The sequence below is a fragment of the Solanum dulcamara genome, chromosome 12 (genome assembly GCF_947179165.1).
Source record: "Solanum dulcamara chromosome 12, daSolDulc1.2, whole genome shotgun sequence".
NCBI lineage: Eukaryota > Viridiplantae > Streptophyta > Magnoliopsida > Solanales > Solanaceae > Solanum > Solanum dulcamara.
In genome coordinates, this window is record NC_077248.1 from 16006931 (window position 1) to 16024031 (window position 17101).

Here is a 17101-nt window from a genome sequence, read left to right on the forward strand (position 1 = left end):
TTAGCAAAATTTAGTTCTTCACCAACACGCAGACACTGGAATGGAATTAAGCATATATTCAGATACCTTCGAGATACCATTGATATGGGATTGTTTTACTCAAATGATTCCACATCACAATTGATCGGTTATACAGATGCGGGATATTTATCTGATCCCCATAAAGGTCGGTCGCAAACAGGCTATTTATTTACATGTGGTGGTACAGCTATATCATGGCGTTCAACAAAGCAAACTATGGTTGCCACTTCCTCAAATCATGCAGAGATAATAGCCATTCATGAAGCAAGTCAAGAATGTGTTTGGTTAAGATCAATAACTCAACACATTCAAGAAACATGTGGTCTTTGTTTGACAAAAGACGCTCCAACAATATTGTATGAAGACAATGCTGCATGTATAGATCAACTGAAGGGAGGATACATCAAAGGAGACAGAACAAAACATATTTCACCAAAATTCTTTTTCACTAATGATCTTCAAAAGAAGGGTGAAATAGATGTCCAACAAATTCGTTCAAGTGACAATTTGGCGGATATGTTCACCAAAGCATTGCAAACTTCAACCTTTGAGAAAATGAGATACAAAATTGGAATGCGTCGTCTTCGAGATATTAAGTGATATTTTCATCAGGGGGAGCAAAATACGCGCTGTACTCTTTTTCCCTTAGTCAAGGTTTTGTCCCACTGGGTTTTCCTGATAAGGTTTTTAATGAGGCAGCACTCAAGGCGTATTATCAGATGTGTGTACTCTTTTTCCTTCATTAGGCTTTTTCCCACTGGGTTTTTCCTAATAAGGTTTTAACGAGGCACAACATCTATGGATGTTCAAAATAACAATGTATATTATTTTATTTTTTGTAAAGTTTTAACGAGACACATTTCTCGTGGACATCCAAGGGGGAGTATTATCAACCAAGTAAAATGGTTGTCCACTTAAAATGATGGATAGTCCATTTACTTTTTAAGTGGGTAAATTGCCCACTAATATTTTCCTCCACTTGTAAATATGGCTATAAATATAGCCTTAAACTTCAATGTAAAAACACACAAAATACATAAAAGAAGAGAATTACTATTACTCTCTCTATATTACTACTCTCTCTATTAATACTTTCTATATACATATTCTCTTGTTCTTCTTCCTTTATAAAATTGTCAAGTTAGTTAATTTATAACAAATATTGACAACAAATACATTGTTGAACCAAAATATTGATGACATAAACATTTTACATCAAATTATAAAATAGAAGATATTTTTCTTTCATTTCATATACCGTAAAGACATTTTTAACCCTTTTTCCTTTACTTAAATTAAAGTACCTTTTCTATTTTTAAACAAAGTCTTTTGGTCTCCCCAACTGTTTGGCCAAACAGGCTATTAACTCTTGGTGCTTCGGCTCACTGTTTTTCAGCTTCAATAAATCACCATTCATCTCCGTTTTTCTTTCATTATCTATGGCTCAACAAGAGGGGTTCGCTGATGGCCAACTGAAGAAACCATCAGCCAAATCACCGGTAATTCCTTGGAGGACTCGTATTGTGCTATCCTTCGTCTCTGTTGTTACCGACTATTCTCGCCGTCAAAACGGCACCGTCAACCGCACGCTACTCGGGATCTTCGGCCTTAAAACTTTGGCCAATCCTAATCCAGTTACGGCGTTAAGTCCTTCGACGTCACTATAGATCCTTCTCGCGGTCTCTGGTTCCGCCTCTTCGTTCCGACTACCGATGAATCCCGGAATTTGAGTTCACTCCCGATCATCGTTTTCTTTCACGGTGGCGGATTTGTGTATCTTAGCGCGGATACCAAGGTGTACGATGCCGTTTGCCGCCGTTTCGCGAGGAAATGCCCGACCGTTGTTGTCTCCGTTAATTATCGGTTGGCTCCGGAACACTGGTATCCTGCACAGTACGATGATGGCTTTGATGTGCTCAAATTCCTTGACAATGAGAAGAACCGTGAGCTATTGCCGGAAAATGTCAATTTGTCTTGCTGCTTCCTCGCCGGAGATAGTGCCGGCGGGAACATCGCTCATCACGTCGCCAAACGAGTATCGGAATTGACGTCAACCTTTGATGCACTAAAGGTATGGTCCCTCTCTCCCATATTCCATGCCATACACACGTAACAGTCATTAATTTACGTCACTCACTTTCATTTTTACTTTAATCGATTCCAAAAAAACAATAATATGTTTATATATTTATTTTTAAAGTACGAATTTAATTCTTAATAATGTAGTTTATAATTGTACCAACATAATAACTTATTTATATCACCAATTTTAAAAAAGTAAATAAATTTTATATCAAATTTAAATTTTGAACAATTCAATTGAAAATATAAAAATTCAATAAATAAAATGGCAAATATGAAAAAAGTTTCAAACATCCATCTTAAATTTTGAACAATTCAATTATTTTTGAATAATGAAAAATCCCTCGAAAATTCTAAAATCTCTTCTTTTTCCTTTTTTTTTTGCATAAATACATACGTGGCTCGAAATAGAGATCTTGTATGTATGCTCATAGGTTTTGTCAAATTTAGGTAATGAAGTTTTAACCAATATTTGCCAATGTAGAGGAACTTTGAAGGGCATCTAAGCGATTTCGTGAAACGATAGTAACTTGGGTTCTTTCTATTTTGAGATTTCTTTTCCCAATATATTCTATACTTGGAGTAGAAGCAAATATAAATCAAAATATTCCCTCCATTCTAAAATAAATAATTTTTTTAAAAGTTAATTAGTTGCCCTAATTAAAGAATTATTTGATAATCTTAATCATTTTACTTTTTTCTAGTGTTTCTAAAAGTAAAAATAATTAGTGTTGGGGTTTAAAAATCAATTAGAGAGAATCAGAAGGGTAACTATGGATTTTTTTAAAAACATTATTTGAAAAAATGCATTTTTGATCATTAAATAACAATAAGGATCAACATAGGTTGTGGTGCAGTGGTGAGATCGTTTCACCTTAATCAAATGTCTCGAGTTCGAGCTCGAACACTAGATAATTATAAAATAGAAGATATTTTTCTTTCTTTTCATATACCGTAAAGACATTTTAAACCCTTTTCCCTTTACTTAAATTAAAGTACCGTTTCTATTTTTAAAGAAAGTCTTTTGGTCTCCCCAACTGTTTGGCCAAACAGGCTCTTAACTCTTGGTGCTTCGGCTCACTATTTTTCAGCTTCAACTGTTGACACCCAATTTTGACCAACCAACAACCATTTTTTGGATTGTTATTTTAATAAATATGCATTTTTCAAAATTATCTCTTTATTAAATAAATAATTAATATTTAATTTTACCCAATAAAACACATATTTTTACGTTAGTAATTTATAATATTTTTGTTATTTATTAATATTATAACTATTATCTTTGCTATTTTTATTTTTTATAACGAGCCTCATATGTTCGAATATTTTTACGTGTCTATTTAGCATATATTATGTACGTGTGTATTTTATCTATATAAAAAATATTTCTTAACTAAATTTATTTTATAATTTACTTATTATATTGCATATCTATTTTATACACGTGCATTAAAATTATTATTTAATGAAGTTTATAATATATTTTTATATTAATTACACACACATTTTAATATGTACATACGTATGTTATATATATACTACTACTTAAATAAAATTCATGATATATTATGATTATTAATTAGATAGCAATCTATTTAATTTTTTCTCTATTTTTATTCTAAGTGTAGTCTTTTCCCTAAATTAAATTCATATATAGCCCATTTTTAAATCTTAAATTCAACTTTTAATCACAACCATCCATCTCATCTATATCAAATATCAAAATCTAATCCGGATCGCTCATCAAAATTGATGAACGGCTAAGATTACATTTCCTATTTCTAATACCAAACCCTAACCTAAACTTTTTCTGGGGATCTCTTTTTGGTCATCTTCTCCAAGGAGAAGAAGAGAACAGCAAGCCGCCGCACCTTCACCCCTCTCTCGCCGGAAAACACCACAACCAAACGACCCTCCGCTACTCTCTTCTTCTCTCCCTCACGTCGCCACCCTCTTCTCTCGATCTCTCTGACGAAGACGCCGCCACACGACGGCAGCAGCAGCTGCTCCGCGCCGCGACCAGCAGCAACAACACGCCACAGCAACCACCAGCTTCTCCTTCACGCGTCGGACAGCAGCGACGGCAAGCAGCGACGGCAGCAGCTCCTCCACGTCGCAGCCGGCAGCTCCGACGCCACCAGCAGCCTCCAGCGCCGCGACCAGCAGCAACAACACGCAACAGCAACTCCGGCGACGACGCACAGCAGCGACGACGCACAGCAGCAACACGAGCAGCACCGCCATTACAGATCCATGTTGGTATGTTTTCGTTTAATTCTTATTTACGGTATATTGTGTTTCCTTATGAACGGATCTAAAGGGTTCATATTCTTTTATGATTATAGTATACATGTTGGACTGATCGATTATTCTATTCATTGTTCTTTTGTCTTCTTGATTATAAGATTTATACTTTCATATGAAATTTCATTTCCAGATTGTGTATACATTAGTTTGTGGGTTATGCATGAGATGAATTTTGTTATTTTTGTGATGATTTGTAGATTCCGGACAGTTCAAGCATATCTCCATGCTTAATCATTTGTTTTGTCTTTTGTTTGTCCATGTTGATCCTAAAATTACATGATTAAGTGTATAATTATCTCCGCTAATCACTGACATAAAATTCTGAAGGTTACTTTATTTTTAGAGAAAATTATGGTTACTAGACTTGGTAAAATCCCTTTTACTTGCTTATTTTTTGATATATATGATTGTCTTAATTATTGTATTATTTCATGTTTATGGCAATATTCAAAAGCTCATATCCTGTTTGTTTCTCTAAAAAATGACCACATGAATTTGTTTAATTTAATTATGAATTTTATTTGACTTTTGATTGAAATTTTTATACTAATTAATATTTTCTTAAATTACTAATTAATATGAAAAAATTTTCAAACATCCATCTTAAATTTTGAACAATTCAATTATTTTTGAATAATGAAAAATCCCTCGAAAATTCTAAAATCTCTTCTTTTTCCTTTTTTTTTTGCATAAATACATACGTGACTCGAAATAGAGATCTTGTATGTATGCTCATAGGTTTTGTCAAATTTAGGCAATGAAGTTTTAACCAATATTTGCCAATGTAGAGGAACTTTGAAGGGCATCTAAGTGATTTCGTGAAACGATAGTAACTTGGGTTCTTTCTATTTTGAGATTTCTTTTCCCAATATATTCTATACTTGGAGTAGAAGCAAATATAAATCAAAATATTTCCTCCATTCTAAAATAAATAATTTTTTAAAAGTTAATTAGTTGCCCTAATTAAAGAATTATTTGATAATCTTAATCATTTTACCTTTTTCTAGTGTTTCTAAAAGTAAAAATAATTAGTGTTGGGGTTTAAAAATCAATTAGAGAGAATCAGAAGGGTAACTATGGATTTTTTTCAAAAAATTATTTGAAAAAATGCATTTTTGATCATTAAATAACAATAAGGATCAACATAGGTTGTGGTGCAGTGGTGAGATCGTTTCACCCTTAATCAAATGTCTCGAGTTCGAGCTCGGACACTAGATAATTATAAAATAGAAGATATTTTTCTTTCTTTTCATATACCGTAAATACATTTTTAACCCTTTTCCCTTTACTTAAATTAAAGTACCGTTTCTATTTTTAAACAAAGTCTTTTGGTCTCCCCAACTGTTTGGCCAAACAGGCTCTTAACTCTTGCTGCTTTGGCTCACTGTTTTTCAGCTTCAATAAATCACCATTCATCTCCGTTTTTCTTTCATCATCTATGGCTCAACAAGAGGGGTTCGCTGATGGCCAACTGAAGAAACCATCAGCCAAATCGCCGGTAATTCCTTGGAGGACTCGTATTGTGCTATCCTTCGTCTCTGTTGTTACCGACTATTCTCGCCGTCAAAACGGCACCGTCAACCGCACGCTACTCGGGATCTTCGGCCTTAAAACTTCGGCCAATTCTAATCCAGTTAACGGCGTTAAGTCCTTCGACGTCACTGTAGATCCTTCTCGCGGTCTCTGGTTCCGCCTCTTCGTTCCGACTACCGATGAATCCCAGAATTTGAGTTCACTCCCGATCATCGTTTTCTTTCACGGCGGCGGATTTGTGTATCTTAGCGCGGATACCAAGGTGTACGACGCCGTTTGCCGCCGTTTCGCGAGGAAATGCCCGGCCGTTGTTGTCTCCGTTAATTATCGATTGGCTCCGGAACACCGGTATCCTGCGCAGTACGATGATGGCTTTGATGTGCTCAAATTCCTTGACAATGAGAAGAACCGTGAGCTATTGCCGGAAAATGTCAATTTGTCTTGCTGCTTCCTCGCCGGAGATAGTGCCGGCGGGAACCTCGCTCATCACGTCGCCAAACGAGTATCGGAATTGACGTCGACCTTTGATGCACTAAAGGTATGGTCCCTCTCTCCCATATTCCATGCATACACACGTCACAGTCATTAATTTACGTCACTCACTTTCATTTTTACTTTAATCGATTCCAAAAAAATAATAATATGTTTATATATTTATTTTTAAAGTACGAATTTAATTCTTAATAATGTAGTTTATAATTATACCAACATAATAACTTATTTATATCACCAATTTTAAAAAAGTATTTAAATTTTATATCAAATTTAAATTTTGAACAATTCAATTATTTTTGAATAATGAAAAATTTCTCGAAAATTCTAAAATCTCTTCTTTTTCCTTTTTTTTTTGCATAAATACATACGTGGCTCGAAATAGAGATCTTGTATGTATGCTCATAGGTTTTGTCAAATTTAGGTAATGAAGTTTTAACCAATATTTGCCAATGTAGAGGAACTTTGAAGGGCATCTAAGTGATTTCCTGAAACGATAGTAACTTGGGTTCTTTCTATTTTGAGATTTCTTTTCCCAATATATTCTATACTTGGAGTAGAAGCAAATATAAATCGAAATATTCCCTCCATTCTAAAATAAATAATTTTTTAAAAGTTAATTAGTTGCCCTAATTAAAGAATTATTTGATAATCTTAATCATTTTACTTTTTTCTAGTGTTTCTAAAAGTAAAAATAATTAGTGTTGGGGTTTAAAAATCAATTAGAGAGAATCAGAAGGATAACTATGGATTTTTAAAAAAAACTTATTTTATCTATAGTTAAATAATTTATAGCTTATTATAAATTTTTATTTAAGCGCATTAACATTATAAGTACAATAATATTTTTATGCATTTATTAAAAATTCTAACACTATTTTTTTAATGTTTTTTATTTTGATATTGCATGTTTATATATGTATATATTACATGTGCGTATGTTAAGTTTCACTTTTCTTTTTGACCACATTCAATCCACCTGGATTTTATATAGAGTAGAATAGAGAATGAGCTTGTCAACTACTCTCTATTTCACGCTTTATTCTCCATTTATCAAGAAGTGATCATCTCTATTTCAATTTTTGATTATTTTATTATTATTTATATTATATACTACTTGTAATTAACATATTATAAATCATATAAGATCATTAATTAAAATTCTAATATTCATAATTATTTTTAATGTAATATAACATTTTAAAAAATATATTATTTAATATATACTAGTTTCATCCCGAATTAATAATATTTCATTTTTTTAGTATTTGTCACTTTAAATATATAATTTAAAATTATTATAATTATTCACTATGAAGAATGCAAAAGATTTACATGATAAGAAGAAATTTTTAATTAAAAATACAATACATAACATAATAAGTTAAATACAAGATTACAATACAATACATAATATAATAATTTTAAAAATCACAATAATAATTTAGTAATTCAGTAGGTCGTTTTTAGATTCACCAATATTAAAAAAAAATTAGGGTATGATCTATTGTTCAAAGTTTGAGAAAAAAATTTAATTTTTAAAACAAAATTAAAGAGCGTATACATGATTTTCACCCACTAAAAAATATTAAGAATTTGGCATCATATTCTTATGTCCTTAAGACGTTTTACGAAGGACCATTAATGTTATAGGTAGTAGATACATATTTTGTCAGAAGTATTTAAAATGTTTATTTAGAAAGTCATCATTGTAACTGATATTAGGTATATTAGTACCCTGTTTGAATTGACTTATTTTTAAGCAACTTATAAGTTGAAAACTGCTTATAAATTAAAAAAAAATAGGTGCAGATTAATTTTTTTTTAACTTATAAGCTATTTTTGTTGACTAAGGGTCTAGTTAGTCAAGCTATCATGACAAATTAATGGTAGTTAAACTAACTAAATTGATTAGTAGGTTGTTAGAAACTAACTAATTGGTTGTTAGTTAGTTGTGTACATGTACACAATACACAAATAAGTGGCATTATATATGTACATGTACGAATGAGCTGAAGAAATACATAATGAGATATTTTCCTCTTTCTGCTTCCAGGTTCTTCTCTCTTCTCTCTCTCTACTTTTCCTCTCCTCTCTTTTCCTTTCCTCCATTAATGGATGCCTGAGTTTAACCTCCATTAATGGAGTTTTAGCAGTTTTCAACTTATAAACGATTTAAAATAAGTTCATTCAAATAAACTCAATTATTTATTGAGGCTTATTTTAAGTACAAAATAATTTAAAGTTGGCCAGCTAAATACTCAAAAAAAACTGAAAACAGTTTATAAGCCAATCCAAACGGCCTCTAGGTGGGGGTTCTGTTTCCAATCGATTCGGGCTTTTAGCGGGTTTTATCTGACCAAATTTAAATATCCTGAAACTTGCAATTTATAAATTATTCAAAGTAAAGACTACACTTTAAATAGTAAAGTTTTAAAAATTTAAAGTCTTAAAAAAGTCATCTTATGTACTTTATAACAAGTCTTTTATTTTATATTCTTTCATAAGTGTTAAATAATTATATTTAATAAACTATCAAATTACACGTCTTTTGTTTTTATGTTTTTTTATTTCTTATTTAGTTAGGGTCGTTTGGTAGTTGTTTAAAATTATACAATATTTGTTATGCAGAACTAACATGTATTAACTATTCCACCTTGTATCCTGCATAAAATAATACATAGATTTCCTCATAACTTATACATATTAGTTATATGATTTTTTAAATTGTCAACCAAACATTGTATTAATTTTATACATGAATAACTTTTTTATCCAACTATTAAACGACCCCTTACTTTATAATTTATTGAATTTTAAGTTTATTAAAAAATTAGTCATTTTCAATATTAAGAAAAATATGTGGATAAAAACATCAAATGTTTAAGAGCCTTATATTTTATTAAAATTAAAATAATAATACACTATAAGCTTAAACATCAAAATATTCAATACAATTTAATTTTGCAAGTTCTAATTCTTAAAAAAAACGTGCAAATCTAAAGCTTACATAATTTTGGATTGTTTATTTAGTGAAATAATTATTTAATCAGTACAAAATTGAGTATAATTATTAAGAAAGAGTAATTATACTCTCTAATTTTGAGTAGTAATGAAAATTGCTAGTAATTACATAATTAAATTACAAAATAACTTTTATGTTTCTTACTAACATGTATTTGTCACACATTAATGTTTATTTACTTGTTCATCTAAAGTAAATTCGTTTAGTTTTATAATTTTAATTTTAAGAAATTATTTAATTAAATAATTACACTCATATAACCAAATATAATATTATAATAATGTTAGTACAAACAAACATATATTTTTTGTAATTACTATAATGATCTCCCCGTAGACAAAAAAAGGCACTAGCTGATGATCATTATATTAACCAATTAGTCCAAAATCCTCGGAGATACTTGTAACTCTTTCCTTTTAACGCTTTTCCATTTGTTAACCAAACAGACTTCAGTTATAGTTTCGTCCAACAATGAAAAACATTGCATTACGAGTCTCCATTTTTGTCAACTTTGAACAAAAAGAGAGAAATTGAACAAAAGTGGCCCATTATCTATTTATGAAATCTTTGAACTTTTTTTTTTAAGACATGTGCGTCCAAATAAAAAATAATAATTTCGCGAGAAAACCAATCTCAATCATCATTTGTTCTAGATTCTAGTACAGAATTTTCTCCCTTTGTCTCAAAGTTTCATAGCTATTATAATGAGTTGTTATTATATATGTATATTGATATTTGACATTTAGATCTCATTTAATTATTATAAATTATGCAAAATTATTATTTTTGTACTTTTTATATTATGAACGAAAATAAAATATTTATTAAATTTAAAATCTCAATTGATTTTCTTATTTCATTAATTAAAAATTGAAAGGACTAATACATTACTAATAAATTCATAACTAATTATACCATATGACAAAGAATTAAAATCTAAGGAACATATGCCTTTCAAATTAATTGAAAATTTAAAAATTTCAAGTTTAATGTATATATGTTTTGTAAAAAATATATAGTAGTTTTTCCTCACGAAATTATGATCATAACTGATGGATCCTATTTAAATATATATTTTTTTTCCTTTTAGATATTCATATTTGAAATTTATTATGTGCATCACTTGATAATGATTACCATAAATATTTTAATAGTTTATGTTATACATAATATTTGAGCATGACTGTTATAGAGAGATGATTTTATAAAGAGTGTGTTGCTATAATGAAAGTTGTTGTTAGAGGTAGAATGCTGTTAGAGTAGTAAAATATAAAATGAAAAATTTGATTCACGAGAAAATCAGGCCATTATAGTAAAATATCGTTATAACGAATGATCATTATAGAGAAGTTTGAATGTAAAAATATATGTGAAAATTGTAGTTGTGCTTAGACATACATTTAACTTGAAAATAAAAAAATATAACTTTTGTGAGTGGAAAAAATAATTCACCAGTAAAACTGGTCAAAATCACATTTCAAATGTGAAACTCATCTTCAAAGAGAAAAGAAATTCGAAAAATCAATCCAATGTGCTCCTTTTATAGTAATTTGTTTGTCTAATTATGATTTGATACGGAATTTAAGAAGCTAAATAAAGTTTTTGCATTTTGTAATCTTAATTAAAAATATGTGGAATGTACCAAAATGTTTTTCAATCTTCCGACCTTAAACTTGCCATGTGGAAAGTTGGAATCAAACGCTTGTTTATGAAAGAAACTTAAAAGGAAAGTAAGGCAAACAAGTTGAAACGGAGAGAGTATCTAATTTAGAATGTCCAAACAGCCCCATATATTTGGGAACTAGTATGAAATAGTGGTACTTCTAAACCCTGTTTAGCCAAAATGTAAGCATGTTAAACTAATTAAATTTGAAGGGACAATTTCCCCTGATTCTGGATTTGCCATTTACTGTATTATGTGCTCTACTATACTTGAATAATTATCAGCCTTTCTAAATATTGAAAGATGATGTGACTCTAAAAGGTAATTGGACTGGTGGCTATACAACCCTTTTTTGGAGGGGAAGAAAGAACGGAGGCAGAATTAAAACTAGTAGATGTTGACGCATTGATATCAGTGAGACGAACAGATTGGATGTGGAATGCATTCATGCCACCAGGTGAAGGGATGGACCGTGACCATGAGGTTATTAATGTTTGCGGTCCAAGGGCTTTTGACATATCAAAGCTGGACAACTTCCCAGCAACCTTGGTAGTCGTGGGTGGTTTTGATCCCCTTAAAGATTGGCAAAGGAGGTACTATGAGTGGCTAAACAAGTCTGGCAAAAATGTTCACCTCTCAGAGTATCCAACTATGGTGCATGCTTTCTACATTTTCCCTGAAGTTCCTGAATCTGCACAACTAATTCTTGAGGTTAAGGACTTCATTCATAAGCAATGTTCTAAGGTTGTGAAGAATTGATGTGCCATGATTCATCAGCAACAAAGATATCAAATCATATGTGTAGTAGTAATAGGGTTCTCAAGGAGCTTAAACAAGTGAAGAGGCACATATTCACGAGGACCAACGAGTATGTGATGTTGTAATAAACAAATTGTTGCTACTTTTTTTTTTTTTATATATATATTTATGCGCATCTTTTAGTTTAATTGTGGGTATTTTATTTCCTTCATATCACCTAGGTAAAACTGCATGTTTTGCTTTTCAAATAAATTGATTTTTAATTTTTGCTTTTCAAATGAAACTTACGTCTAGTGGGTTATAAGTTTTCAAGAAATTGAAGTCATGCATGAAATCCACATCCAATGAAAAACGGATGGATGATTTCATCTCCCTCATGAACTAGTTTTTAGGGTTGAGCTAAGCACAATATCTATTTTTTTTAATATGGTATCAAAATAAGAATCATCTCAATTATTGTGTACTGATTGTTGGACCTCGAAATTAAATTGCTCACATACTAGATGTTCAGCTCTGGATGTGAGGTGAGATATTGAAGAATCCACATTGGACAAAAAAGGAAGGGGTGGTCTCCTAATATGGATTTTGACAATCTTCCTTTCATAAGCTAACTTTTTTTTTTTTTAGATTGAGTTACACTCAAGATTCATCGTTTTATATGTTCGGGCAAAACTTTTAAATATTATGGTATAAAAATATAAACTTATGCTTCGCCAAAAAATTATTTGTTAAGAGGGGCAAAAATTAAAGGCTAAACACAAAATAGTGGCAAAAGTGCAAATGACCTATCCCTACCCTCCGGGGGCTCTTATGGAAAAATCCATATGTTATACTCCATTTATATTATTTGTAAAATCATGATACATAATTTTAAAAAAATGAAAAAGACTCTTAAATTTTGTGATTTTAAATAAAAGGTATGTAGAATATATCGAAATATCATTTAATTTTATGGATAAATATGTTATGTAAACAAATTAAAATTAAACAATTGCCAAAAAAAAAAAAGAAAAAAAAGAGACATTTTAAAATTGAAATAAACTAAAAAAACAAATAAAACAAATAAATTGAAGCAAGTAAATTTTTCCCGATTTGGTTCGGGGGTGGGGGTGGGGGTTGCTGTGGATCAGTGTTAGGAAAGCAAAGATTGGTAAATCCATTTGTAGAAGTACTATATATGGGGAAACAAATATTATTTGAATAGCTAAGAATTACTTTTGGACCTATAATTTTAAAACTTTAACAGATTTATTGTGATAAAAATCTAAAAATCAAATCGATCAAATTTATATCTCAGATCTACTTGTCATAATAATGCATTCATCTTTTTGAAATCCTGAACACATCTATATTTTGACAATAAATATAAAAAAATGTGTTGTATAAATTGAAACAGAAGGAGTATAAAGGGAGTACTCCTAAAGAGAGGCGGAGAGTGTATGATATGAGTCAGAAAGACTTATTATTGTTAGGATTAGTAATGAAGGGTTCATTTTGCATGATGCGACAGATCAGGGGACTGTACACTGCAAATAAATATGGAGTATGTGTGAACCCTTGGTTTCTTCGTAAAATTGTGGAGATTTCTTGATTTAACAATACATTTCTTCAGAATACATTATATAATTACACCCATCCACCCCCAGTACTTCTCTATTTAAAATAACTAGTTAGTTGCTCTTCTTACCCTGACATATCTGCCCTACCAATTTGTGTTTGTACTTTTCTGAAGAGCACATTCATGTTCAGTAGGTGCAACTACATATCCAAGGTGCTATCTTAGTGCAGGTTGTAAATCATGCATTTAATCTTGTATTTAGTGATAAAGATTTGCAATATTTTACTACAAATGTACTACTATAAATTGGTTTGCTTTATGTTTGTCGTCTTAGGATAAAACATAAGTTTGATGTCTCATGAGGTTGCGCTATTTTGCTACTAATGCTTTCCTAATTTCCCGATCAAGATTTTCTATAAATTAAATAATCATTCAACTCCTATGACTTAGTTATCTCGGCTAAAAAGAAGTTTTTCAAAAGTAGAATTAATAAGAACTTATATAAGATCAATTTCTCATTTTTTTTTAAAAATAGATTGATTATATTGTTAATTGAAAAACAAAATGCATATTCAAAGTTATGCAAACTATTGTGATGTTAAACTCATGTCATACGATCTATGTTGCTCAGACTCTTCAAAATGTCAACGGGGGCGTGATGAATTTTTCAAAGTTGTGAGTTTTTGGAGAATGCGACATGGATGTGACATCAAAAGTGAAGAGGCCACGCAATTTAGCATACAATGAAACTCTGAGAAAGATTGATAAAGTGTAGATTTAGGATTATGACAAGAATGATAAAGAATCAGTTTGGATTTATGTCTGAACACTATATTCTTTGTTAGAAGATCGATGTAAATTTAATTATTACGAAAAAAAAAGATCTACATATGATGTTTATTGACTTAGCTAAGGTACCATGAAAGATCTTTTGGTGGATTACTACAAGAGAAAAGGGATTTGCCAATAAAATATTTTGTTGTAATATATTCAATGTTGTTGCCAAAAGTATTTTTAGCAATCAAAAAAAAGTTGTTGCACGTTGTTGCCTAAAATGCTGTTGGGAAAAGTTTTGCAACAACAAAAAAATATTGTTACCAAAAGCTAACTTACGCAACAAAAATTGTTATTGCCATAAATTGAAGTTTGTTGGTAAAAAAGTACATGGTTGTGGTTAATGTAAATTTTTAGCAAAATTTTTTTTTGTTACAAGAAATTATTTTTTTCCCAACACAATTAGTAGTTGCAAAAAATGGACAGAAAAGACTGAATTAACAATCGGTTATTAAGACTTTTAGCAACAACTATTATTATGGCTATAAATTATATTTTGTCTACAATTAGTCACCACATTTAAGATATTTGTGAACAAATTTTCTTGTAAAACTTTAGCAGCAACTTATTAGTAGTTACTACATATACAATTCACATTTAAAAATAATAAAATCCATGAACGTATATATAAATTAATACATATATATATATATAGTAAAAAGCAATCCCAAGGATTGGGCTTGACTGGGTCCCACCACCCAGTCAGAATGGGATGGTCCCACCGGGGCGCCACCGTCAGAGCGGAAAGTCATGGAATAGAACTTAAGTCGCAAATTTTCTTATTTTCCCCACTTCTTTCAAGTGGAGGTTAGAGGCGAGGGTTTCTGCAAAATCCTACAAAAAGGCTGCTCTTGAATGAAGAAGAGGAGGGAAGGGAATCTCAGCTTTTGAAGGCTTCAACCCGAGGAATTCAATCTGGTCTTACCCGTGGAACATCTGGAACCAATGATTTCAGTAGTGTTATCTCTCCGTGAATGCTTGGCGCCCAAGTAGGCTAGGCTTCTCTTTTCTGAGTAGTAAACATATACCTACTATGTAATATAGAAAAAAAATTAATGAGAATTCATATACTAAGCTGCGGGTCATGGGTTACGGGCATAGATCCAGTTGTGATAGTGTAACACCCCAGAATTTTTTCCGCTAAGATTCGAACATTTCTTCACGTGAGTGTAGACTCGGATCGGAGGACTTGAAATTTTTCACATGAGTTAGGATGAGTTCCTAAGTAATTAAAGAGCGTTAGAGGTGATGTGGGGTCATGAAGGACCCCTAGGACCAAATCAAGCCAAAAAATTCGTCGTGGCTAAGTTTGAGGAGGAGTTCGCATGAGGGGTTGTCTTCTAACGACCTTATCTTTTGAAATATGACGTTCTGGGTGGCCCACGACCTACCAAATTAAAGGTCGTCGAGTTTTCTTTCCAACGCCACCAAGAATGTAATTTTTGGAGTTTGGAGTCAAAAGATATGACGATCCTAAAATGAACTAGCACAACAGAGATTTTTAAGCCTGGGTTGCATTTGCTGGAAAACTGGGCTTGGCGCCGCAGTGGCGCGGTGTGCCACTATCGCGCCAGAAACATGCCTCAGTAGTTTGGGCTCTGGCGCGGTGCGCCACTAAAAGGTGTGCAGGGTTGTTCAAGCCAATTTCCAGAACTCAAAAAATATTGGCCTTGGCGTTGTAAGGGCGCGACGCATCACTATCGTGCCAAGAATGTGCCTCAGTAGTTTGGTCCTTGGCGCGGCGTGCCACTACGAGATGTGCAGATTTTAGGCATAATTGGCCTGGCGCTGCAATGGCGCGACGCGCCACTATCGCGCCAGGTGCAGTTTTGCCTATTATTTTTAGAACTTCTAAGAAGGGCAATTTGGGTATTTTCCCAAATTATATATACACCATCCTTGAGCATTTTGGGGATCATTTTTCAGCCCCACTCCCTCTCTACAAAAGCCCTAGAAAACTCTCTCTTCTTCATCTTCTTCTTCTTCTTCTTCTCCATTTCCAACAAGAGATTGTTCCAAGAGCTTCAAGACTTCAAGCTTTCCATTGAAGACCCAACATCAAGGTTTCTTCAAAGTCTTCAAACAAGGTATGTAAGGCTAACCTAAAATATGGATTGAGTTCTTCCATATGCCCATAGATGTGTTGGTTAGGAGTTGTGAAAGAGTTGCACCTTCTAGAAAGGTTTTCTTGAAAGTTTTCCCTAAGCTATGGAATGTTTTTAGATACAAATGGTTGATTGATGATTTTAATGACTTGAGTTACTAAATAGTTATTTTTCATATTATTAACTACAAATATATCTTTGTATATAGATTTATAGGTATTGACGATATTCTTGAGTTGAGTTTTGTTGATAGTATGGGTTCATGTTTCATTCACATGAACCCAAGATGAGATTTCTTGTCATAAATGTCTTGAGGTTGAGATGGATAGTTGTGTGTATATATGTATTGATTGGAATAAAAAGAATGAATTGGTTAGTTAAGAATGTCCCTTTGCTTCTATAAAATAAACATAGGACTAAAATAAGGATTTTGGAGTAGATGTTTGATGATTGATGTGATGATGATACTTGACAATGATGTGATGATAATGTTTGATGATGATGTAAATGATAATATATGATGATGACGTGATGATGATGTTTTGATGACGACGTGAGTGATGACGTGAATGGTGCTTATTTAATATGTGTAGAATGATTGATGGAGAGGTATATTGATGAGGATGTTATGTGATGGAGCGGATTGGAGTCTAATGTGATTATGTGATATGTGATTTGCATAATCTAAGTTGATTGGAGTCTTATGAGTATTTTGAAAA

At 31.7% G+C, this 17101-nt stretch overlaps 1 protein-coding gene and 1 pseudogene across 1 annotated transcript; both read left to right on the forward strand.

Moving 5' to 3' along the window:
• The first annotated feature begins 1351 nt into the window (after positions 1-1351).
• LOC129876652 (probable carboxylesterase 18) lies at positions 1352-3317 on the forward strand (annotated as a pseudogene).
• A 574-nt stretch (positions 3318-3891) lies between these two features.
• Positions 3892-12039, forward strand: LOC129876027 (probable carboxylesterase 18). The gene is made up of 3 exons (XM_055951310.1): positions 3892-4365; positions 5809-6484; positions 11448-12039. The coding sequence occupies exons 2-3, from the start codon at positions 5852-5854 to the stop codon at positions 11883-11885; spliced, it is 1071 nt and encodes a 356-aa protein (XP_055807285.1). The 5' UTR covers positions 3892-4365; positions 5809-5851; the 3' UTR covers positions 11886-12039.
• The last annotated feature ends 5062 nt before the right edge of the window (positions 12040-17101 follow it).

Coding starts and splice junctions, on each gene's coding strand:
- LOC129876027 (XM_055951310.1), top strand. CDS start 5,852: ATGGCTCAACAAGAGGGGTTCGCTGATGGCCAACTGAAGAAACCATCA. Junction 6,485..11,447: donor CGACCTTTGATGCACTAAAG/GTATGGTCCCTC, acceptor TGACTCTAAAAG/GTAATTGGACTGGTGGCTAT.